The 26357-nt window shown below is 38.7% G+C and overlaps 1 protein-coding gene across 3 annotated transcripts in view; it reads right to left on the reverse strand.

The window, feature by feature from the left end:
* LOC107224320 (latrophilin Cirl) overlaps positions 1-26357 on the reverse strand; it is a 181931-nt gene that overhangs the window by 25168 nt on the left and 130406 nt on the right. For 2 of the 3 annotated variants that reach the window (XM_046737037.1, XM_046737036.1), the window contains one exon: positions 13809-13986. In XM_046737037.1, coding sequence (XP_046592993.1) covers positions 13809-13970 — 162 coding nt within the window. In that variant the 5' untranslated portion in view covers positions 13971-13986. Of the gene's footprint in view, positions 1-13808; positions 13987-23983; positions 24034-24121; positions 24721-26357 lie in introns of those variants that run through there. The other variant, XM_015664328.2, reaches the window with a different exon arrangement.

The following is a 26357-nucleotide window of genomic DNA, read 5'->3' on the forward strand; positions in this document are numbered from 1 at the left end:
ATGATTTTCCAACGTTCTAGAAGAGTTTTAGTAATTTTTCTACGATATCCCGCGATTCTATTTCATCTGAAAATTAATGAAAATGGCTTGGAACGCTAAGAATTTATCATAAATCAGGAGTAAGATTGTAAATAAATAATAATCAGTTGACATGCTGTAAATATCCCGGAAAAATCACTCGAAATCAATATCAATGAATATAAATCATTCGCTCGATATCCCATTGAATAACATCTCTCGTTTGTTCGATTAAAAAAAAAATCGTCCGCCACAATCTATTCGTTCAAATTTTGCGACGAATGAAAATTCGAAATTTCCCCACGATTATCCGTCAAATTCTTGCGAATTTAAAAAACAAAGAAAAAGTATAAGCTGTTAAAAAACCAGCGAAAATACAAATGAAAAAAAAAAAAAAAAATAGTGAAATTCACATCGGAACAAGGGAGAGATATAAAGGGCAGGGGGTAAAAAGGTAGGGGAATTTCAGCGAGGTTGAAGCGCCAAGTTTTAGTTCAAGGCTCTTCGCGGAGAGGAAACTCCGTCGAAAGTATATGGAAATTTATGTAAGCCGAGTGCTATGGTGGCGGGGTAATCTTTACCACGCGCTTTCGACGCCGTGGAGTTATATTATACAGACACCGGTTTATATACTACACTACGTATAGTATAATACATAGGAATCTATACGAAAATATATCCATATCCATATACATATACATATATATATACGTATACACGTACATAGGCAAGTGCAGGGCTCGATCGGTAAGGTTGTTTGTTTGCTTTGGCGGTAATATTTAATTAATAATGCGATTAATAAGATCCCTCCTTCGCCCGTAAAAGCACGGCTTTAAAATTCCAAAACGAGATTCGATTTCGTCGATTAATCCCCCGTCAAATGATTGCTGAAAATTTTTTACTCGCGGTGTTTCAAGTTTCTATGATAAAAAAAAAAAAATTTCCCAACTTTTCCGCATTTTTTTCTTAGATACAAAATTGTCCCTTTTTTTTTTTTTTTTTGTCTTGTTCTGTTCCGTTTTGTCGTCGCGCAGGAGACACGTTTCGTATATCTTTCCGTTTACAAAAAAAAAAAAAAAAAAAAAAAAAAAAAATTGAAACATCGGATAGAAAAAAATGTCACACATCCTTGTATAGATCGCGTTACATGTATTTTGGTAATTTCGACGAGTTTTTAACCTGACCGTCGATATTCGCGACGTTGCAAAATTTTCACTGGCTCTCTCAAGATTACTCTAAACAGTTTGGAAAAATCTCGGTAACTTTTTTTCGACTTTCTCGACTCGACCGAATCTTTCGATCCTACGGTAAACGAGGATGACGAGGGATCGAGTTTTGGGGTGCCGGCTTTTGACCCCCCCCCCCCATCCCCCGCCACTCACGTCAAAGAGATCCGTAGAGGGGTCGTGATTCGGCGTGTATACAGTGCGGATCGGTTGTTGTTTGGTAGTTTGCCAAGAAAAGCAGCATTTGTCAGAGAGAAAGAGAGAGAGAGAGAGAGAGAGTGCCCGCAAGCTCTAGGCGTGTGTGCGTTCTTGCCTTTCTCTCATCTTCTCCTTCTCCTTCGCCTTCTTAGCGAGCCAGCGTTGCTCATCACTCATCATTACGGAGATATTAATGGCGTCCGCTAATGGATTCAGCGCGGAGACCCCATCCCGTGCCAAACTAAGAGAATCCCACTCTCCCTCTTTCTATCTCTCCATCTTTCTTTCTCCTTATTCCTCTTCCTCTTCCTCTTCCCCTTCATCGTCCATCCCGCTTTTTCTTTCAAAAAATTGGAAAGCCACCGGGCGAATCGTATCACCGAGCTTTTATTCTCAGCTTTCTTTTATACTCTCGTCTCTCTTTCCATTTCTTTCCTCCCTCCCCTCCCCCTCCTTTCATATTCCAACTCACCTCGTCAAACTCTGGGAGAAAGAAAGAAAGAAAGAGAGAAAGAGAGAAAGAAAGAAAGAAATAAAAAGAGAGAGAGAGAGAGAGAGACTCTCGTCTTCGCCGCGATTCGTGTCATAAGGCCGCGGGTTGTCGTATTGATCGGCCTCGTTGCCTCTCCTCGTCTTATTTCATCCTCTGCATTTTCTCTTCCGTCTTATTTTCGAAAGCGCGGACGAGAGAAAGAATGAGAGAGCGGTGGTGGGTCGGTCGGTCGGTTTTCGAACGATCGCTAATACAGCTAAACGAAATAATAAGGAACGTAGAGATTCAATACCTTGTGCCGCGTAACCCTGCAGGGCTCTCAGACATAACCCGATGCCAATTAAACGATCCAATTAACCCGAGCCGGCTCGCCCAAGAAAATCACGAATTTATACTCGAGGATGTTCCGATGTTCGATAATTACAATGCCGCGCATTTCGAGCTCCTCGGTTAGGAAATCGATAATTCGGATGCGCGAATAGTGAGAATTATTTTGCGAGAAAAACGCGACCACCGAAAGGAAAGACGTGTGAGAGAGAGAGAAGAAAAAAAAAAAAGAAAAAAAACAACCACAGCAAAATAAACAAAATATTTACAACTTGTTTTTGCGCAGAATAAAACAATTCTAAAAGATAATATCAGCAATTGTTGCTAACTGATTATTAAAAAATAACATTACTTTTCAACTTTACATACATGCAATGAATAAAAATATTTTTCGAGTAAACGATCATATCGCAATTGTCAATTTATTTAATTATTTACAATTTAATATATATTCATTAGACAAAATTCAATCGCAGTTGCTGTGTAATTAACATTCGGTGGGTAAGACTTGCAACATAACTTTAGTAAAATATACACTGTTAAAAATTTACAAACAAAACAATAAATTTTACTAAAATCAAATATTTTCCTTGTAAATCCAATCAAAAAAATTACATATCAACCAACGTCGTTGAACCGAATTTAAGAAAAAAAAATGTTCAATCTTCATTTCGCAAATTGTCGATTATTGTTCCTACCGCAAATGTGTAAAAAATTCAAAATCATTCTCATCGATAAACAGGGCAGAATTTCGTTAGCAATTCGTCCGGCAGTTTTATCAGCGTAAACTGGATTTCGATGCAACAATGTCGACGAACCAAATTGAAAATTGTCTCGTCGATTTAGCCATCGAGTTTACGCACATTTACGTACGTGACTTGTAAAGCGTGTACCTACGCATATTTGCGTTTATACGCATTTTGCATGTTCTCGAAATGCCGCGGCACTCGGTAATTACACGATTGTCCAAAAATTTGCATAGGTTACCGCGCTACACGTGCCTACGTTTCGATTCCGCATTGTAAACAGAATCACCGAGCGGAACTTGCGCAGCCCTTTCCCAATCGTGCCCCGTAAACCCCCCCCCCTTTAGAACGCCCCTGAACGGCATGCAAAATCGCGAAAAGGGTTTCATAGTTATCAGGAGGCAAGGCACGCGACACGCGTTGTGCCGGCGATTTGTTTCTGTTTTTTAGTTTTTTTTGATTTAGTTTTATTTTATTCATTTTTTTTTGTTTTCTTCTCTCGTTGAAAAAAAGAGGGATGAGTTTTATACTCGCATGCAGATTTTCATCGTCGTCATTCCGAATAGACTATACACGTATGTATAGGTCTAGAATTGTGCGATTGATCGATAAATCGTAGAAAAATTCGTTCGATACATTTTATTTATTTTTTTCCAGCTGGTTATGTATTCGAATAAATAAATTTTGTTTCTATGCATCGAATAATAATCACAATCTTGATTTACCGCTTGCAAATTTTTGCGCTTGTCCTTTTTTACGCTCACATGAACAAGCAAACCTTGTGAGCGATAATTAATTAAGTAATTACTAAGTTACTATTTAATAAAACTTAACGTTAATCAGTAATTATTATTCCTCAATTAATTACACAGGTCAAAGTAAATATACATATATATATATATATATTTTTTTTTTTTTCTTGACTTTCTATTTCAATAAATAAATTTTGATTCCACACATCGACTAATAACCGAAACCTTCGTTTATTGCTCCTTTTTTCTTTTTCTTCCGCGTTGAAAGATAAGCAAACTTTGTAAGCAACGTATGAAAAATTTTGGTCATCATTCGGTGTACAGGCACAAGATTTACTTATTAAAGAAAATAAACTCGCGAAGAAAGAAAAAAAAACGTATTTTCGTGTGATCCATTAATCACAAAGATCTATCGATGACCGATTAAAAAATTTTTGTTTCTTTTTTCCGTTTTTTTTTTTTCTTCTTCTATCCGAGGCTGCTTTTTCGCATTACACACAAGGTGGGTATTACATTGAGATGGGTAGGGTTCTAATGAGGAACAACGAGGTTACGCTCACCTACTCCGAACTTGCAGCAGGGAATGTTTGTCCCCCCATCGAGTTACCGGAGGAGAGAAATTACTAACGAACGCTGAAGCCGAGAATATTGTTCACGAGGGATTAAGGTAAAACCGCAGAATCTGTCCCGAGCCTTGCAGCCAGGAGCCGTGGGCTTTTCCTTCTTTGCAAGGTACCTCGCGAGTTAGGCCTCTCATTTCCTTCTCAAATTAGCTACCGGCAATTTTCGGGAATCCCCGATAGGAACGAGGAATTTCACTTTCACCCACCTCGTCTCACTTATTACGTACGACAAATATGCGCCCGTACCGAGGTGTTTTTTTTTTTTTTTTGTTTTTTTTTTGTTTTAGAAAACAAAGGAACGGGAATTAAAATGGAAATACAAAATTGTATTTGCTTATTTTTTTGCCAGAAATTATTCACGTTTTCTTACGTCAAGTTCTTTCTTGCAGAGTTTTCATGGAGATCGATATGTTGAAATGGAAATTTTGAAGATAAAAAAAAAAAAAAAAAAAAATAAGGAGACGTGTAACCTTTTCCCTCCGGGGTAGTTTCCGTACTTTGTAATACGATTACATGAATTTTTGAATTTCGAATCATCTCTCGTACCTTCAAACTTGTACGAATCACGCTCCAAAGTTATATTACACCGTGTATCTCGTACCTTATATAACATTCGGATTATACGGTTATAAGTTTGTACGGTAGTTGTAATGTAATACCAAAGCGAAACGTGTACCAACGTTTCGTTGGAATATTAACATACACCGACGTCTCACGGAAAGGAAGTACAGACTATTTTTAACGGAGAAACGAAAAATGCGGGTTGAAAAACCGAAAACGGCGAATCGCTAATTCAGCTTTTCTGAGAAAATAAACGAACGAATCGACCCACAGAGAATTGACACAAGTATCTATCGATAGGATCAATAGTTTTGGAGACGTAACGATATTTTTGAGACAATTCGAAACGGGACAAGACACCTGTGAAAACGCTGTATTAAATTTTTACATACGGATGAAAGTTGTATTCAAGAATTTTCAACGTCTCGATGCGAGATGTAAAAAAAAAAGTCTACTTGCGTCGGTAACATTTTCACCGCAAGAAGCATTTGAGAAGAATTTGGTAGTTGATACGTATAACTGGGATTAACGATGATAATTAAATAAGGGTGTAATCCTGATTGAAAGAAAGAAAGAAAGAACTGATCGGGCGTATAAATTGCCGAGTGCAAAAAAGAATACGAGGGAGAAATTCGGACACGCGCGTGATTCGGGTGAAGATATAGCCGGGGTGGAAAGATTCAACGGGAGTTGAAAACGTCAAAGAATCGGGCCGATATATCCGGTAGGAAGTGAGCCGGGAGGGTTACATAATTCAGGGTCCTTTACCGAGGAGGAGGAGGAGGAGGAGGAGGAGGAGGAGGAGGGATGCCAGGATCTCGTTCAAAGTCTTCTCTGTACAAGCCTACGGAAAATTTGACGCCGGGTTAGACATCTAGATCGAGATCCGATCGAGCGGATCCTTAAACGGGAAACGAGAAGGACGAGGAGGAGGACGACTCCCGTCTCTGCTCCACGTATCCTTTGACGTTCCTCAAAAGTTCAAAGGATCTCCCGTCGAAACCTTTCGCGTTTAGAATAAGTCTTGCGAGCGATCGGTAACTCCTCGCCTCAAGGGGCTGTTGCAGCGTTGATAAAAAGGAAAACGAAACCGATCCGTAATCGAAGGTTAGCTACAACCAAAACCCGGATGTGAAGAAAAATGAAAAAAAAAAAAAAAAACAGACGGAGCTTTTTTTTTCGCGACAGATTTCCGAGCGATGCGGAAAGCGTTGGAAAAAAAACTTTGACGAGGTTCGGCGCTGAGTCTATAATATTTACTAAAAATAGAAGTATATGTATATATATATATATATATAATATACATATATATAATATATATATGTAATGAAATTACGAAGAAAAGCTTGGACGAATCGATGCATAGTTTTAAATCGTATAAAAATTCATCAGATTCGTTCGATTTAATTCTGACACACGAATTTACAAGCTTACAATTTTATTCAGAACACCAACTTACATATATATATATATATATATATATACATTCAACAAAGTAAATACCGTGATTAGTTGGTTTTTTATTGTTTTTTTTTTTTTTTAATTTTATTTTCCAGCACGGTTGATTGGTAATGAAAATACATAGCGGCGATTAGGTACGTTGTAAAAGTAAATATTCGACTGGGCGTAAATGACGAATAAAGAAAAGCGTGTCGGCGGATCTCGTGATTTGAGTAGCTAATCGCAAGCTTCGCCGTTTGAGCGATTAGAATTGGGGCAACTCGTTTCCCTTCTCCGGGATTGAACTCTGGCCCGCAACGGTTTTACTTTAAAGTATACAAACATCCGAGTTTCCCAAGCTACGGAGGAGCCAGCGAACTAACGCCTAGTTATAGTTTCATCTATAGAGAGATTCGTGTTGTCTCTCGGTTCGTCCCTGGGTTATGTATATACAATATACAGTTACACGTTTCGTGTATACACGCGACCGTGTCTAATTATAAACCCGCGGTGCCACTGCGGAGAAACTCTCACCCACGAATTACGATACCTATTCTCCATATACACATACATATATGTATGTATAAAGATAGAGAGAGAGAGAGAGAGAGAGAGAGAGAGAGAGAGAGAGAGAGAGAGAGAGAGAGAGAGAGAGAGAGAGAGAGAGAGAGAGAGAGAGAGAGAGAGGGGGGGGGGGGGGGGGGGGGGGGGGGAGGGGGGGGGGGGGGGGGGGGGGGGGGGGGGGGGGGGAGGGGGGGTGGGGGGGGGGGGGGGGGGGGGGGGGAGGGGGGGGGGCGAAAAGAGGTCAAAAGCAGGGTCAATTAGTCTGAAAGCTCAAATTTCGTTGAAAACATGTTCCGTATTAGAGCTTTCAAATATTCCCGATACACAGTTACACGTGTAATGATTGCATGAACAGTGGAAAAAGAGAGAGAGAGAGAGAGAGAAACGCGATTGAAATTTGAAATTTGAACCTTGGACTGCATCCCGATTTCCTGTTTTTTAGGACTGATCGATAAGCCAAAAAAAAAAAAACGGCTAAACGGGACTAAGAACGGCGAAAAGAGGAAACGTAATTTAAGGTAAAAATCGGGGAACGAGGGCTTCGTGAAAATGCGAGATCTGGGATTAGCCGGATTAATTAATTTATGCAAAGCGATAACCGAAAAATCGAGACCGACCTCCGGCATCGACATCGCGCTTTATGATTTATTTCCGATTTTCTATATGCTTGCTGTAAACCGGCTCAAAATGCGTCCTGCGTTTACAGGCGGTTGGGTTGTGAATTAAATAATACGCGATTTTCTCCAGGATTCAATCCACACGCGTGAGCAAATAATTTATATGTATACATGTAAAAGAACGATAATAATACGTTTGCACAGATGCCTAAATGCATATATATATATACATATATACATGTAACTGTAATTCTGGATTTAAGAATTGTAAAAATTTTAATGGTGCAAATTGTAAATTTTGTGAACTGAGTGGAACTTGGCTTTATACTATTTATTTATTTATTTTTTTCGTTATTTTATCAAATCATTGTTTCTGTTTTCACTCGTGTTTTCTGCTTTAAAATTTTGAAACAAATCGCTAGTGTGTTTGAGAATTGGAGAAACGATCTTGAAAATGGAATGAAAACGGAAAAAAAAAAAAAAACAGACCCCATTCCGAATCTTGGGTGAAAATATTTCATTTCGTAAAATTAAATGTTTTTTTTTTCCCTCGTTTCTTGTCTCACGAAAATCAATTTGGGTGTTTTTCCAAAGGGGGTTTAAAAAACCACGGAGCACAGACGAGCGATTGAAACGAAAGTTTGAAAATTTTCGCGTTTCTTAATAAGGTAGGAAAAATCCTTGGTGGATGAAAAAAAACAAAAAAAAAAAATAAATAAAAAAAAAATAAATGTCACGGTGAAACTTTTCCCGAATTGACGCGGAATGCCCCATAAGTTTTTCATCGTTACTCCGGTTGGGTACAAGCCTGCAACGCAGCCCCGAGGGTTAGAGAAAATTCTCGTCCTTTTCTCGGTAATTTTCGATACCTGTGTTTTCGTTTTTTAACCTCTCTCTCTCTCTCTCTCTCCTTTTCTCTTTCCTCGCTTCCTCCCCGTTAGCCCGGCGTTTTAGACTCGTTTCGCGTGCCCTTCCCCAACGTCCCGTGGGTCTTTCGTAGGTAGTCGGAAACAAAGCCCGGATTCCCAGGCGCAATAAAGCCACCCCCGAATCGCTTTTGCGCAAAAACGTATCAGAGGCGTCGGGAGTGCCGTTTGGTGCCTCCGGCTCTCGTCCTCCTCGTCCTCCTCGTCGGTAACCTGCAGCCGTGGGGTTAGTCACCTGCTTTTCGTGCTCTACAACCTCTGTTCGTGACACTTGCGCTCAACCACCGAGCCGCGCGCACAAGCATAGCGTTATTATAATACACCCTCAACGACTGTGCAGGAAACTCGAGGGTTCGCAAAACTTCCCCCAAACTCCGTACCTCCCCGTGTCTGCTTTTGCGGTGCTAAAATTTAAATTAAAATTTTACAGAGGGAGAGAGAGGAGAATAAGGAAAGAACGTTGGGACGAAGATGAAGAAAAAGAAGCAGAAGATCTTAAAGAAGCAGCCTATACATAGAAGGTTGAATATCTGAAGACAAAAGAGAAATCTGACAAAAGAAAAATGCAACAATTTTGTAATATTCAACGGAACAATAATAACAATATCGACCCCTTAAGGCGGGAGTGCAGTTTTCTTGGTCTAAAATCATACCGATTTTTAGCAATTTGGTTTTTCTTTTTTTAAAAAAAATTTAAACACTCGGAGCAATTTGAGTTTGAGGGTTTTATTATTTATCGTTTCAAGAACATTTTACGATTTTCTCATCACAATTAATAACAAAATGCCCGAGTTGTCCGACTCACCCCTTAATATTGGTAAGAAAAAATTATTATTTCTTTCACCCCTTAAATTGATTCGGAATACTAAAAAATGATTCTTCAAAGTGAAATCCGCTCTTAATTTTAATATTAACCCGTGCCCCAAAAGACCTTTAAAGAAGTTGAGATCGATTTTTTTTTTTTTTATCAATTTGCATACGAACACTGAAATAACATTGTGCGTCAACTCAAACTAATCTAAAAGTAATTTCGCCTTTGTCTAAATTTCTTAACGTAATACGGTTATTAGAGCAATGTAGAGATAAAAAGCTCAATTTTTGATATGTTATTAATCGCTAATAAATACGTATAAAACAATCCTTTTTAATTAGATAAACTGAGAAATTCTTTGATTTGAATTTAATAAGCGGAAGTAAGGAATGTTTTAAGGAAAATTTTTAAACGTGAAAAAATGTGAAACTTGTAGAAAAATGAGCTGAAAATCAATGTAACATCTCCGAACATAATTATTTCCAATCTAGCGTTGTGGTTTTTCGATCCGATTATTTTTCGATTTTCTCGCATCTGTTTCACGTCAAAAAAGTAACGCTGTCGAAATACGGATAACGGCATTGATTTTCGCAGGAAAAACTACGTAAAACTTAGTTTTTTTAAATTTTTTACCCAGATGATCGCTCCTAATCGATTTTAACTCCTTGAAAGGGCCTTTCGGGCACGAGTTGATATTAAAATTAAGCGCGGATTTCACGTTTAAAAATCAATTTTTAGTATTTCGAGTCAATTTAAGGTGTGAGAGATAAAACATTTTTTTTACAAATATTAAGGACCACCCTAAATTATATATATATATATATATTACATCACTCGAAACAACGTATCCTTGATTATCACACCGAGAAGGAATTTGACGTATAGATTTGAAATTTCGATCTTCGAATTAAGATGAACGTTCATTTTTCCGTTTTCACTGTGCGAAATATATATACTTCGAATGTCGGACGCGATTATTTCGTTCGTTATTACTTTGAAACAACGAGAAGCCCGCGAACCCGTGTATATTATTTTGACTTTTTCCGATACGCGCGTCCCTCCTATTTTTTTCTCCTCAGGTTTTATCTTTACAGCAGTAAGGACGCGATATCAATATTTTATACGCTCAGGTTAAAACGGCCCTGTTCCGAAAAAGGAGCGTAATATCCGTCTACTATACGATAATACACGCACATCCAGCTTTGCCGTTAGATATTAGAATATGTGAAACATGGATCAAAGAGATACGAGGAATACCAAACCCCAAATTTTATACCTTTTTTCTTTCTCTTTCCCTCTTATCATCCTTCCTTTCCATTCCATTCCCTTTTATTTCCCCACCCCCCTCCCCCCCCCCCCCCCCCCGCCCCTCTTCCTCTTCCTCTCAGATATCAATTCTCCTATCCCCTCTGGCGGCCATACGATATTAAAATATACTTTTCTTTATTTTCCCGTCAATATATAAAAGCTAAAAGAAATTTTTTTACTCCTCCTCTCAACCCTGTAATTGCATCCGAATATTTTCTTTTTTACCAGTAAAAACGTTCAACCCTCAGAGCCAAAAACAACGATTATCGCATCTGATATTCGTAAGTTTAGCGAACGAGTTTCGAATAATGATTGAATTGTTTCTAAGAAAAATTTAACAATATTTTTCAACATCAGCTACGAGAGCAAAAATTTGAGAAAAAAAAAAAGCGTTATTTTTACGTTAATTAAACAAATATCCCATAATGCGTAGTTCGATTTTGAAAAATCATCTCGACTATTTTTCTTATGGAAAAAAAAAAAAAAAAAAAAAAAACAAACAAACCCAAGACGCGTCGATGATCGGACAAAAAGCTCGCAACGTAGAATCGCTTCCTCCAATTACCGTTAACGATGTAAAATCGTCAAGCGATAACGGGACCTCGGTATTATAGTTGCGGCTGAACGGGCCCACACGTGTTTCCGATCTATTAATAGTAAAAAGTATAGTTTTTACTCCCTGTTACGTACGTATATATTTACATAGCGGACTGGAAGCTCGTATCGTGTAGGGTAAAAAACCGAGGCATGGGGGGGGGGGTTGGAAAGAAATGATATGAAAGAAACTGCGTCGCTTTTGTCAAAGAGCTACCGGGTAGTATACGGTTTAAAGAAATGCCAGTAGCTCGAATTTTTCCAGAGAGAAATTTCTCTTCCTACCATAAATATTTACAATAATGATAACGATAATAATAATCAACCGAGAGAGTGAAAAAGAGAGGGATAAAAAAAAAAAAAAAAAAAAAAAAAAAAAGGGATAAAATGAGAGGAAAACCGGAAACTCGGTGTCAACGCTTCCGCAAGCACAACCCTTTCTTTTCCACTCTCGTTTTTCAACCCAGCGCAAAACCCTCCGAACAATATAATAAGTGTGTAAGTCGCCTTTTGTGGATGAATTGTGTTTTTTTTTATTCAAATCCGGCGCTGCTCTCGTTTCGTTCTGCAACTCGCTCGACTAATTATTATTATTATTATTATTATTATTATTATTGGACTCGAACTTGCAGCTTCGCGCGGCAACAAAAGCGGAAGGAGCGAGAGAACGAATTCAAATTACATCGCAAGTTGCGTCGTTGTTATTTTATACACCGTAGCTTTTGCCTTGCTTTACTTTTTTTTTTTTTTTTTTTAATTTTTTATAAATCGTCTTACATCTTCCTTCCTTCTTTCATACATATGTATGTATATATAATATGTACACCGATTTGTAATCACGATTTAAAAACCTTGCCGATATTTGTGAAAAATTTACGGTTTCAGCATACGTGTAGATCGGTATTGCATCGTAATAATATCGAATCAGAATCGATCCACGAGTTCTCGTTTTTTCGTTACGGTAAAATTTAACGTCGAGATCGTAACGATCGAAAAAAAGAAAACATTAAAAATTCCCGACTCCGCTTTGTTTCGCACTCTCTTGCCTTCCGTCAAGAAAAACGAATAAACAAACAAAATGTAACAAGCAACAAGGTAAACAAATGAATTGTAAATCACTGAAAAACAGAATAGAGGAAAGAAAAAAAAAAAAAAAAAAAAAAAAGAACACCGCGTCCATCGTGCGACTTTTGCCGTTTATTATTACAATTTGCATCTGGCTACGATTAGCGAGGCGAGGATTTTCTTTTTCTTTTTTTTTTTTTTTCCTTCCTATCTCTCAACACGCAAAATTTATTATTCCATCGAGTTAATTGCGCCATCCTTCTGATCGAAAGGAATTAGCGAGTCGCCGTTCACGGAATCCACTTTGCACCGAAGCAAGCTCAACGATTCCCTTAATTCTTCTCGTCTAATTTTTTTTTTATCTTTCATCCCCCCCCGCGATCATCGGCGGAGCTTTTTTTTCACCGGGTGACGGCGTAAAATGCCGTTCATCCTCGAGTGGTTCTGCCTTATTTCACCTCGCCTCGTGTACGTTTTATGACCTCATAGTCGGGAACACGGGGGTTAGAGGATTCTTTTTGTGCAAACCGTTGGCGTTTTGCTCCAGCGATTTTTCCCTGTTGATTTTTTTTTTTTTTTCTTCTTCTTCTTCTCTCCTCTCCTCCTCCGCCCCCCCCCACAAGTTCTCGGAGATATCCTATTTCTCTACATCCTCGGTGAGCCTGAGATCGTTGTCATTATCACCAGACTAAACACTTCTGTTATTGTTCTTCTTCTTATTCTTATTCTTGTCGCGATTTGTCGTTTTTTTTTTTTTTCTTTCTACTCGAAGTGTTATCAAAGAGAATTTTTGACATTTTTACGTTCTAGGATGGAAAGAACTCTCCATGCTTGGTTATCCTTTGATCCGCTTAAAGTTACGGAGCTCTGAACCTGCTTCGCAGCATCCCTTTTCTTCGGTTATAGATATGATGCATGCATACAGGTAACTGTAATACGCTTTTACAATTTTCCTCTTCGCTTTTATGTAATAACGCTTTCTCCTGTATTTCACGGTACACTCGCAGCTCCTTGACTTTTTTTTTCCTCCGAGACAAACACGCGGCAAAAATTATCGTATTTAAACCCTACGTGTTAAGAGCGAGCATTTTAAGAAATCGTCGTTTGTTAAACATCAATTTTTGCCAACGATACTTCCAAACTTTCGCGTCTATCAAATTTTGTATGCAATGCAGTTCAACACTTTGAGAAGAAACCCTGACAAAATTTTTTCTAATCTCTTTGAAAGCCTCTCGAACGCTTTGAAAAAAAGTCGTCCCGCAAAGTGTTGAAAAAAAAAAACGAATTTCTATAACTCATTTACTCTATCATATAATGTCTCAACATAATAAAATGGTACAAGTTTGACGAAAAGTTGGAAAAAAACAAAAAAAAAAAAAAACAGGCCGGATTTAATTTTTCTTTCGTTCTTTTTTTTTTTTTATTTTACTTTCGATCACGACGGGATTCGAGCCAAGTTTTGGATATCGGTGCTCGCTGCACGATTTACAATTTCGTTGATTATTTCTTCGTCGATCGAATTGCTATATCGTAACTCACCGGAATCGCGACGCAATCCTCGATTTCGGCGAGTGGCGCCTCGGAGCAAAATGTTCCCTCGGTTAGAAATGGTGGCCGAGGCGGTGGTGGAAGCCGGAATTCAGGTGGAGGTCCTGGACACTCGGGGCAATCCGTACCTTCCAGCGTCTCAAGCTCCTCCATACTCCTCGTCGGCGTACTGAAACACGATTCGAGAAAACGAGGTATTTTAATCGGGTATTCACCGAATCGAGATACGAGTGGGATTAATTATTTACTGACGAGGTTACGGAACGTATCATTCGCAACGAGATATGCAAGGAAATATTTCACATCGATTCCATGGGATATTTTTGGTCAGTATTGCGCTGAACCCAACAATTACTTCCATTTCCCTCATTAACAATAATGAAAAAAACCAACATTTCGTTGCAATCGACTAAACGATATTTCTTATAAAATTACAAACAAACAATTTCTTTATGAAATTTACTCAACGTTCAGTGTTCGTTCTTTTCACCTTTGAAATCTTTTCTTCTTCTCTTCGATACTTCTCCGAACACGCTTCCGCCTTCCATTTTCTCTTTCCCTGTTTCTATTTATTCTCGAGTCTGACTCTGATACGTATTGAATGAAAGTAAGAAATCGCTTTTGCCTAGAATTTTTAGATTCAAGAACAGTATACCAGATTTCGAGTTAAACGAGAGTTTCACGTTAAATAAAACTACGAACACAGATTCAAGAAAAAAACCTAACGCGATTGAAATTTTTTCATTATTTTTCCCGGTTTCAGTGAATAAATATATATATATTATATAAAAAAAACTGTACAGTTTTATCGTTGCAGATCTGTGTAATTACGTTCATTTATAGGTATACCCATAGAATATACATAATATTCACGACAGGGTGAAAGAAAAAAATAAACACATCGCACTAATGTTTTTTAAATTTGTTCTAGGATTTGAAAACTGACTTTTTTCCAAACTTCCCAACCGCAATCTTTTTAATTTTAATTTTTTCTTTCCGTTTGCATTTGTCAGTCGCACAATCATATCGTGGAATTTTCACGAGGAAACGTGATATCCGATGTACGCTTCGTGAGTTGTTGAAATTCGAGCCGCTGCAGGAGTTTGCATCATTTAAACTGTGACTTGCATTTCATTCATTTATAATAATTCCGTCGGACATATTTTCCGTGAAATGCGATCCTGTTGCCGCTACCGCTTCGCGTCGAATTCAATTTTCTATTTTTCTCCGTTTGTATTTTCATCCCCCCTCCCCCCCCCCCTCCCCCCCTCTCCGCCCCTTTTTTTTTTCTAGTTTTCAGCCGGGGATAGTCCGAAAATCCGTCAACTGGATTTCATTTCGGACTGACAGATCCGACAGAGTATCGCAACGGACTGAAATTTTTGTGGAAAATGATCTACCTCGGTATACTTTTGTGCGTGGTGGTTTTTTTTTTTTTTTTTTCTTCATTCGTTTTTAACTTTAATTTTTCACTTCTTTCTCACCGTGCGACACGGTTCAACATTGACGATGTACGTACATTGGTTAACTAATCACGAGTCTAAGGTCAGATTTGCAAAATTTATTCGATAGACTGAAAAAAAAAAAAACTAAAAACATTTGGATTTCGATGAAAATTTACACTCGTCGTTTTGTCGGGTGGCTGATTACGAATCTGAAGTCAGTTTGCGAAATCCAAAATGGCTATACGAAATGTTTGAAAGAAAATCTAAAAACATTCCGATATTCGTAGAAATTGGGTAGGCGGAGCTTTTTTCATGTCACCGATAACGAATCCAAGCTCTCATATCGATTTAAAATCATCCAATGACGAATCTGAATTTCTGGTTCAAACTTCGAATTACATACATATAATTCGCTTGTTTTCTCCCCACTCTCGATAGTCAAAAAACGACAACTTCTGCCGGGATCGACGCGTTTTAACAACGGAACGCGTGATTACAAATCGACAGAGTGATAGTAAAATCGCGATTTGAATTTCGAGAGGCTCTTGTTGGCCTCGTGACAAACTTCGGGGGCGTGGTATATGCTAATACAAATTCTAGCCGTGTACACGCGGTTAATTACCGTCTTATAACGAATCGGTCACGCCTGTCTTGACCGCGTTGGTAACCACCGCAAATTAATTGGCTCTCGCGTTTCAGCCAACTCGCCTCGATTCGACTACACCTTGGATGTAGCTCGTGATGATATTCAAACGGCCCCTCTGCAGGGTGCCATAATCAAAAATGGCGTCAGGCGCGTCTCTTTCAACGTTATTATAATTACCGGGTGTCGAGTACGAAACCTCGGTATGACGTTGTAAATTTTGGGGGCTATTTTTTATTAGCTCAAAAAAAAAAAAAAAAAAAAATACATCGCTCGTAGTTCGACACAGTTATAGACAGGATATTATTTTCCAACGAATCTTCGACTCAACGAGGTGATTGTAAGAAGGTGCCCGTTTCGAAAAACGTAAAAAAATTTTAGATCGTTTCAAGTTCTATTTTTTTTTTCTCTTCCCTTTTTCGTCAGGATTTTCAAATTTTTTCCGACTGTTTTGACGGTCAAAATTTATGAATGACGTTTCTTTGGTACCTGTCGACATTACGCGGAATTAAATGCAAAAATGATTGAAAAAAGTTTTTTTTTCTTATTTTTTTTTTTTTTTATTTTACTCGATTTTTAGGAAAAAGTGATTCGCGGAATGAGAAAATATAAAGAAACTTTGAATATGAAATCGTTGAAAAAGCAAACGGCAGGTGGTGCGTATATAATATTATACGCAAACATACGTGGATATAAAAATTTATCTACAAGGGATATGAAAAATGTTGATATGATAAATTACACTTTACGCAAGCGTATTAAACACGCATACGTGCACGCAGACAGAGAAATTTTACGAGCGTTAATGAATATAATAACCTAAGAAAAAAAGAGAGTAAGATAAAAACAAAAGTAAAAAAAAAAAAAAGAAAAAAAAGAAAGAAAAAAAAAATCAACGAAACGGATCTTTTGAGAATTTCATATATTATATTTAATATTTAAATTTGTAATACAGTCTCGTCCGGTAATTGTAAGACACGTTGACAATCCTTTGCAGTGTCAAAAATTTCGCCGAGTCGATGTCGCTTCCGTAAACGCAAAATTTATTCAAAAAAAAAAAAAAAAAAACGCATTTCAACGATTTTTTAAATAATTTCCCGGCTGCGTTCGGGTTTCCCGAGGTCCGAGGTAAAATTAGTCAGCTCCTCCGAAGGCCCAAGTTAAATTTTACGCCCCCTAGATTTAGTGTTACAAACTTGTTCCAACTACCGTGGCGGAGAGCTGCGCGGCGTTTGGGTCGGTTCAAAGTTGCAAGGTCTGGTTTATGGAACCGCTCGTAAATCGGTCGACGGGTTTCGAGTTGCCGTTGCTGTTGCTGTTGTTGATGCTGCTGCCGCTGTTGCTTGGCTGGGCGGAATTACACGGGACGAAGGTGAGGAAACTTTAGGGACAGCTACGTTTGCGAGAGAATAGAAAAGAAAAGTTATAATTTATCTTTCGATAATATTCGCGTCGGCCGCGGCAAAGTTGCGAAATAAAAATCGAAACTCAAAAAATTAAAGCTAGAAAGAACAATAAAAAAAAAAAAAAAAAAAACACACTTACACCCGTACGACGCATTGTGTACGTAAATTGAATTTCGTTCGCGACTAGTGAAAAACGAGTTCTCGGGATTTTTCGACGCATCTGTTGGCGGAGATATGAAGTTGAGACGAGAGGCTGAAAATCCGGGATCCGAGACTCTGGCTTCGCTAAGAGCTTTCATGAAGAGTGGAAGGAAATAAAAATCATTACCCCGGTGCCTGGACGTAAAAGCTCCATTTCCGTTGTATAAAGCTACAGCTCAGCAGTGGCGGATACGGTATCAAAGAAAGTTTATTAGACGTAGCTGCCCGCCGGGATGAATTATTACAGTGACTTCCGAATGTGTTTGAAACGATTTCGAAATTTTCCGAGACATTAATAACAAAAATAATAATAACAGCCGATAAAAACTATATCGACAAGCGTATATCCGTGAAATTTTTGTTAAACTATTTCCAACCATACGCGTTGCGAAAAAAAAAAAGCGAAACATCCTCTACGTCCGTTTAAAATAGCGTCGACACTACGTGAGGAGAACAAAAAATAAAGTAACAACCGAGCGATCGTTGTTATTATTGTTATTATTGCAAAACGCAGGGAACGAGAAAAAAAAAATTATTTTTTTTTCTCAGCTATTGAAAAACATCACGTGACTACCGTAGGTAAAATTTAATCAGGATAAATTAGTAACCGCGGTGCTTTACGGGAAAAGCTTATAGCTAGTCGCTCTGCGGACCGTGCGGGTTGGAAATTTGCCTAATATGCGGGGTAATAAGCATACGTAATTTCGGCGTGTCCCACGTGGGAATTTAAAGGGCACGTCGCCGTTCCGTTTGCGGGGAAATTCGACGCGACACGCGGCCGTGTGTGTGCTTGCAAGCACACGAGCACGTCGACGTTGCAGCGTTTATGTACGTACATGCGGAAAGGAAAGCGTTCCGAGAGCAGCTTCTGTTTCCTGATTCGCCCGCGGCGCGGATGTCTGAAAAACGCGCACGTTCGCCGCCTGCAGTTTTCCGCGTTTCCCGGGACGCGGTCGGAGCCGGAACGTAATTTAATTATCAACATTTTTGCGGCGGCCGTCTTTTTTCAGAATTTCGAAACCGGCGCTCAACAAGACTTCTAAATACGTACGGTGGGATGATTCGTTTTTTTTTTTTTTTTTTTTTTTTAACTCGTTTTAAGGTGACACTTGACAAAATTTGTGACGAATAATGAGAAAGAAGAAAAAAAAACTTTGGCACTGAGAGAAATTTGCAGTTCCGGTTACCGATCGGTTCTTGACTATTTTCATTTTTTATTCATTTTTTATTTCATTTGCTTGAAATGAAAGCTTTTACGACGCACTGGGTTGAAGGTATTTGCGCCTATACTTTATACATATATATATATATATATATATATATATATACAATGCAGAAACGAAGTCCGCTGGTGAATATCTCTAAGAAATTACCGCCGAGCAGCCAGGACGGCATTTATCGAGCCGCGGTGAAAGCGGGTAGGAATACGGCCGCAATGAAATTTCAAGCTTAGTTAAAAACTCCACGGACATTTTTCTTTATCAACTCAAGTTTGTGTAGATATTCCGTGCGTGTGAATCGCGAGTACAACGTAAGCAGCGTCGCAAACGAGGCGAGAGAGAGAGAGAGAGAGAGAGAGAGAGAGAAAAAAAAAAGAAACAGGGAAAAGAGCTTTTTTTTTATACAGGTAAAAACGTGGTGAAATCGTATTACAGCTGTATAAGGTAAAGAGGGAGAAAAAAAAAAGAGTGCTTGACCGAAAAATTAATGAATTCATGCGGAATATTATAATCCTCAATCATTAGCGGATTCCGAGGCTGATGATGTGATATATAAGCCGAGGAGAGGAGAGGAGAGGAAACGTGGTCTCCAGTGATCCTGAAAATCCTTGAATTTCTCTTGCCCTTAAAAAGTCCCGGAAACATCCTTGAATCGTTTCTCGTGTCCTGTCAAATATTCTATTTTTAAGGTTTGCTGCGATTCATATATTTGTACATGTTCACCGAGCAACTGTTTTTAAAAATTCAATTCCCTCCTCGAATTACGTTTTTCATTTTTCCCTACCAACAGGTTTTTTAGTAGAACTAACGCAGGCACACCACGTACTCTTCGCTCCGCATTCGTGTAGTTGTAATTTTTCCCAAATCTTTTCGAATATCCCGTAAACGTGGAATTTGTTGTGAACGGGGTGTTCGTTTTTTTCTTCCTTTTTTTTTTTTTTTTTCTGTCCTTACGGGACACCATGGGAAGACGACAAACCTATTAAAAGTTCTCCCGTCAGACTTCCGAATCACCGGCAGCAAAAAGCCCGCGAAGTTAGGTATGTTTGGTTATGTAATACATACACACGTGTATACTTTTTCGTCCGCGCACGTTTTCCCCATAAAATCCCACGAGGGTGATCCCCTGCCCCTTGGCGACGTTGCGTCCGAGCCGGCCGATATATATATATATATATATATATATGTGTGTGTGTGCGTGTAGAACAGAAAAGCGAATCTTTTTACCCACGCGTCGCGCGAGATGATTTTTCTTCCGAAAATCTCGTCGCGCGTTGCAAAGAACCTTTTTTTTCTTCTCGATGGTTGCTTTTCTTTTTTTTTTATCTTATTATTTATCATCCACTTTCGTTCGCCAAAGTAGAAAATTAATCGTAGCTTCGCATTATGTCAGATATACGTCAAATTTTATTCCTTTACTGTCGATTTTTCTTCTTTTCTTTTTTCTTCAATTTGGTCCACCTAAGCCAAGTAATTTCTTGTAATCGTTTGTAATCGCACGTAATCCATTGTAATCGTAGGTAATCCATTGTAATTGTACGTAATCGATTTTAATCGTACGCAATCACTTTGCAATGTGTGTAATATTTGTGTAATCCTGGCAGTCTTTCGGTAATTTTTGTAATCCTTGCCGTCGCTGGAATCTTTGTACATTTTCTAATCACTTTGCAATCCGTACGATATTATCGTGTGATTTTTGCCGATTTTGTTAGTCATTGTGATCATTGCTGTTTCTGGAATCTTTGTAATTCTTGTAATTTTTTTGCAATCGGGGCAATCAATTTTCGTGCAATCTTTGCAGTCTTTTGGTAATTTTTGTAATATTTGCCGTATCTGGTATCTTTGAAATTTCCGTATCCTTTTTATAATTGTTGCAACCTCTGTGCAACTCGGGTAATCTTCGTGCAATGTTTGCAGTCTTTGGTTAATCCTTACAATCTTTGCTGCCTCTGGAATCTTTGTAATTCTTGTAATCTCTCTCTGTAATCCTCGTAATCACTTTGCAATCCATGTAATCTTTGCAGTATTTCGTTAATGTAGTTTTCCTGAAAATTACGAGAGACGGCGTCGCAGTAGGCACGCGGAAAAAAAGGGGCTTGCGATTCGACTGCAGATTTTCACTTTGACTGTTGTGCGATATATATATATATATATATATATATATATATATATATATATATATATATATATATATACATACGCACACACAATAAGATGAAAATCGTCACTTCGTCAAAGAATATCATCGCTTTAACGGTTATTATAATCCACTCATCAGCTCGTTAAACAATTTATCAGATTGAATTCAACACCGGAAATTAGATTCTCTCAGGGAAAGAATTAATATCCGTTCCAAAACTGAACAGCAACATCGGCAGAAGCGGGATAAAGATCGTTTTCTTCTTTCTACAGCGACGTTGTGTGAAAGGAACAAGAATATGCACCGAAAAAGACGAAGAAAAATGAGGAAAAAAAAAAAAACGAAAAGTCGAAACGAAAAGAAAAGAAAGCACAACTTTTGGTCAGTTTTTGTACCGACTACAAGAGGAAGGTGGAGAAAAAAATAAATGTTTCGTCACGATTCTTTGTCCCGTTTCGGTTTCTTATTTTTTTTCTCCACCGGATCTTCTCGACGGACATCTCTGTTTCGGTTTCTTTTTGACCGTGCTTGCGCAAGCTCCTGCATACCCGTACGCGACGACAGAAAAAAGCACGAGGAAAGAGGCGGAGGTGAGGGGAAAAAAATAAATAAATAAACAAATAAAATAAAAGAGAGGAACCAGGGAAACAGGGAAAAATGTGTACCGATTTGTCTCCGGATTATATACCTGTACCCTACACATATACATATTGCCACACATGTGAATACGTATGCACATGTTTAATTATATGCATATGAATGTATGTAATACGTACGTATTTGGGGGAAGCGAAAAAAGGCGCGACGATACCGATTATCCTCGATTAGTGAAATAATTGCGGGCTTTACGTGAAACCTGAAGTTCGGATCGATCGGGCTCGAATGAAAACTCGAGCCGTCGGTAATATCATTCGATTCAATTTCATTCAACGATGATTATGAAATAGTGAAATTATAGCTAAATAATCCGTATTTAGGTGTAATTGATTGGTTGTTGGGATATTTTTAAGTTTTTTTTTTTTTTTTTTTTTCCTGCAATCAAGCTTCATCGATCAGAGCTTCGAGCATAGATCCGCAAGTCGTTTATCGTCGCTGATTGCTGATGTTGATATTTGGTTCTCGAACCTCGAACGGTCGGATTGATCTGAGAACGTGGTTTTCGAAAAATGGGATAAAAACTGAGAATCTTTTTCTTTTTCTTTGTTTTTTTTTTTCTTTTTTTGCAACACAAACGTAACGATTCGCACGCGGATTCTCAGGCGCCGGTTCAACGGCACGTTTAAACGATAAAGAATACATATGGGTGGGAGAAATACAGCCGGATTATCGATATAATAAAGCATTATGATAAAGTTTAGGGAATCGCATCATAAACGGCAACGTTTATTGCCCGAAGATCCCGGCATTGTTATACCGAATTCAACGTGTGTTATCATAGTATAATTTCTAAACGCTCAATTGGTGGATAAAGATCGGCACATATTAAATAAATCGAGAGCGAAAAGCTGAATTTTCTTCATTTTCTCTCTGTCTGCGTTAAAAAATTCTCCTATAGAGCAAAATTTTGAACGGCTGAAATTCTGAATTTTTACATTATACATTTATTAAGCTTATCATATGTAATGTTTTTTTTTTTTTTGTAAAAAAAAAAAAATGATATTTATTCAATCCCCTTCAAGTTTTCGTATTTAGAAATATTCCGAGTTTCAATCTTTTCCAACACTTCGATTACTCGATCCCGAAGTCTCGGAATAATTTTTCTCACAAATCCCGAGTCTTCAAGTCTCGCAATTTAAACCTGAGCCTGAAAATTAACCGAGTTATAAATAATAAAAATTAAAAACCGATCGCCTTGTGCGAAGATAAAGCTTTTTTACACCGAGCAAATTTACTCAATGTTTCGTCGAAATTCGTAGCTTTTACGCAACTAACTCGAAGACGAGGAAAACTTGATCTGAGAATTTATAATACCGTTCTAACGGTAATTCCTCGTTGCACTGCAGCGTTGCCCAATCATTCCGGACATTCTACATAATTTATACCAGTTTACAAGAAACCGGGAAAAACGGCGTCGCGACTCGAGGAGACCGACTTTCGAGCTTCGCTCGAGTTTCACGATTTCCTTAATCGCATCGTGCGGTGTTTCATAAGCCGTGGAAAGGCTGATCGTGCCCGATGAAATAAGACGTCGAGTTTCGCCGCCGCAGCTGCCTTGCCAGAAAAGATAAACTCTGATACGGTGTGCAGACGCGTCTGATCGTCGATTCAAAGCCTGCGCCGGAAGGAAGTTGGCGGCTTTTTAGATCGAGCGAAAAATCGGGACGATGAAATTAAGTTGTAGGTAACGTTACCGGAACGATGCGTGTTTCGTGAAAAATCGTTGTAAGCAAAATCGCGTGCTTTAATTTTGAAAAGCCATCTCCTTGAAAATCATTTTTAAATTGCCGCATTATTTTCAACGCAACGTATTGAAATTCGTTTATATGTATGCATGGCGAATCTTGTATGATGAATTCGAATTATTTGATATTCTTAAACAAACAAATGTTCGAAAAACATTTTGACTTGATTTATTCCGATTCGAAGGATATCGATGTTAATTTTTTTTTTTTTTTTAACGAATAAATTAAAAATAAACAAATTAATGAATATCGTGATTCGATTATAACAACTTTTGTACAATAGTTTCTATTTCAATTGCACAAATTTCGTCGAGTGATCATGAAGTATATAAAAAAAAAAAAAAAGATCCAATTAAGTGAGCGGCGGTTGAAATGATAAATTTTCTCGTAGAAACGGAGAGGAGAAAAAGAAACTGGTTATTATTACACGAATCTTATAAATCGTTGGCAAGAATTCGATCAGCTGCAACTTTAGTCATTCCAACGTACGTTATATTTAAAAGGTTCCATCGCGTTGATTTTCAATTTCTCCTACGTAGATTTTAGCGCGTACAGTTTAAGTCGCAAGTTTTTTGGTGTCCGATCCCTGAATCGGTTAATGGATAAAAACAAAAAATCTTGAATTAAAAAACAAAAAGGGCATAAAAATAGATTAGTGTAAAAAAATCTGGACGAATACAATTATCGAACTCGTATCTTTGAAATTCACCTTTTTATACGCAGCGTCTTAGAGATGGTGAAATAAATCCGCTACGATGGCTGCATTTTTAATTATAATAATTATTTCAGCATTATTCCACTTTTTTTTTTTTTTTTTTTACCATAAATACACACAGCTAATAATCACCTTCGGCTATTCATTGTGTATCACTATTATTATTCTTATTATATCTAACACGTTGCACCGAAAATCACTTTTCAGCAGGTTGAGATTTATTCACAATCCGACAGGTTTCACCGTTGAAATTGCGTAGGAAAATAAAAAAAAAAATAAAAAAAAAGAAACGGAAAACGTGATTCAAGAATATTACTCCGCACTGTCGTAGGCGTTAGTTTAATCTTGCGTATTTTTACCGTTTTATCTATCCCCCTCTTCTTCCACGAAACTGCATTTCGACGTTAAAAAAACGATTCCACAATCACGATAAATTCAACAAATACCGCACACGTCTGAAACACTTGGAACAATTGCAACACATCGAGGCAATCATTTCACCGCATCCACACGCTGCGTTTTCCCTCATCCGTCGCATAATCACCTCGATTCTCATCAATTACATCGCACTGACTCACGCTTCAAATTATCATTTCGTTACAACGAACAATAACTTTTACTCCACAAATTGTTACAACGAATATCCTTTCCCCGATCTCGGTCAAACAAAAAAAAAAAAAAAAAAAGGATAAATTTCAACAACTGATATTACACGTTGATACAACCACTCCGAAACAAAAAGCTCCAATCAACTCTCGACGAAACTTTTCGAGTTAAAAAATTCGCAACGTTGGACAACGAAACAAAAAACCAAAAAAAAAAAAAAAAAAAAAGACGAAACTCAATCTTCTCAATTATTCAAAAAGCTCCCGTTTTCGAATAAACTCGCACACGTCGCCGAGGCTCCGGAATTTCGTTCCTCGCACCTCGGGATCGCGGAGCAGACTGTTGCTCCGAAGCTTCGGCTCGCAAGTCCTTCCCTCTGCTGCCTGCGCTGCGGTTCAATTTCTCTTTCCCCAGCCGGGCAGCCGGTCGGTGTTCTCTCCCTCCCTCCCTCCCCCCCCTCCCCCTCCCCCCACCCCCCTCGCCAACGCCACCACCTCTTTTTCCATTCGGCGTCGGAGGGGCGGCGGTGGCGTCGTTTGTCGGTGCGGCACGCACGCCTCTCTCCCTCCTCCCCTCCCCGTCCGCCCGGCAAGGAAAATCTCCCGTGGGATAGGAAAGCGACGGCGGCGGAGGGGCGGGGGGGGGGGGGGGGGGGGGGGGGGGAGTCGGGATCCTGAGGAGGCTGGAAACTTATCGCGTGAGTGGCGTTGGTGGGGGGGGAGGGGGAGACTCGAATTTGTCCCCGATGGCGGGGAGGAGGAGGAGGATGGCGGGGCTGGGAGGGGGATGGTGGGTGGGGGGGGGGTGGGGGGTGAGGGGGGAAAGAGCAGCCTCGGGAAGTGCCCTCCATCCAGAGGCCTGAGATCACGGCGCCTCTCTTCGGTCCAGAAGAGCACGCGACCCGTTTGTCGGCCGACTGAGGAGGAGGAGGAGGAGGAGGAGGAGGCTGACCGACTCCCGGTAGCGAGTTTCAGCTTCCAATTCATGGTCTGCGTGGAAATATGATGTATAGCAGGGGAATGAGGAGGGAATTTAGAAGGATATTTTTTTTTTTTTTTTAGGAAACGTTAAAAATGAAAGAAGTTTAATATGAACGGGAATTGTGGAAGAGCTTTGGAATATTTTGGTAGTTGCGAGTTCGCACCCCTTTTCGAACGATACACGTTTTGTAATTACGTAGAAGAAACTCGGGAAACGCGGGTAATTTTTTGGTTTTAAAATATATCGGTCATTGGTTAATTTCAATGGAAATCGAACGAATTGCGACAATTCATTGACTTTGATTTAGAGCGAATACCGTCGACTTTTCTTGTGATTTTCGTTCGTTCGATCATGATTTTCGTACAAATGATTTTTTCATGAAAATTAATGAAAATCACATGGGGTAAACTGAAAATCGACGAAGGTACGTAGAGCTGAAAATTCATGGAATTTTAACGAATTGAAATCGTTTAGTTTTCGCAGCAAGACTTGAAACGTTTTTCACGATTTCTTCACGTAAAATCCAGAGATTCGGAATAATTTTCAACGATTTCAGTAATTCCTTGTTACGTAAAAAAATATCAAAGTCATTCGAGTCGTTATTTTGATTCACAGTTTCACATTTTCGTTCGCAATCTATAAATTTCAGACCAATTTTCCAAACAAATCAGCCTCCGTTGGAACGAATTGTCCAACGCTGTTCGAAATTGATTAGTTTTTTACTCGGTATATAAATTTTCCGAAACTATTTTTTTTTTTTTTTGTAACAACGAATATTTTC

The sequence above is a fragment of the Neodiprion lecontei genome, chromosome 4 (genome assembly GCF_021901455.1).
Source record: "Neodiprion lecontei isolate iyNeoLeco1 chromosome 4, iyNeoLeco1.1, whole genome shotgun sequence".
Classification (NCBI taxonomy): domain Eukaryota; kingdom Metazoa; phylum Arthropoda; class Insecta; order Hymenoptera; family Diprionidae; genus Neodiprion; species Neodiprion lecontei.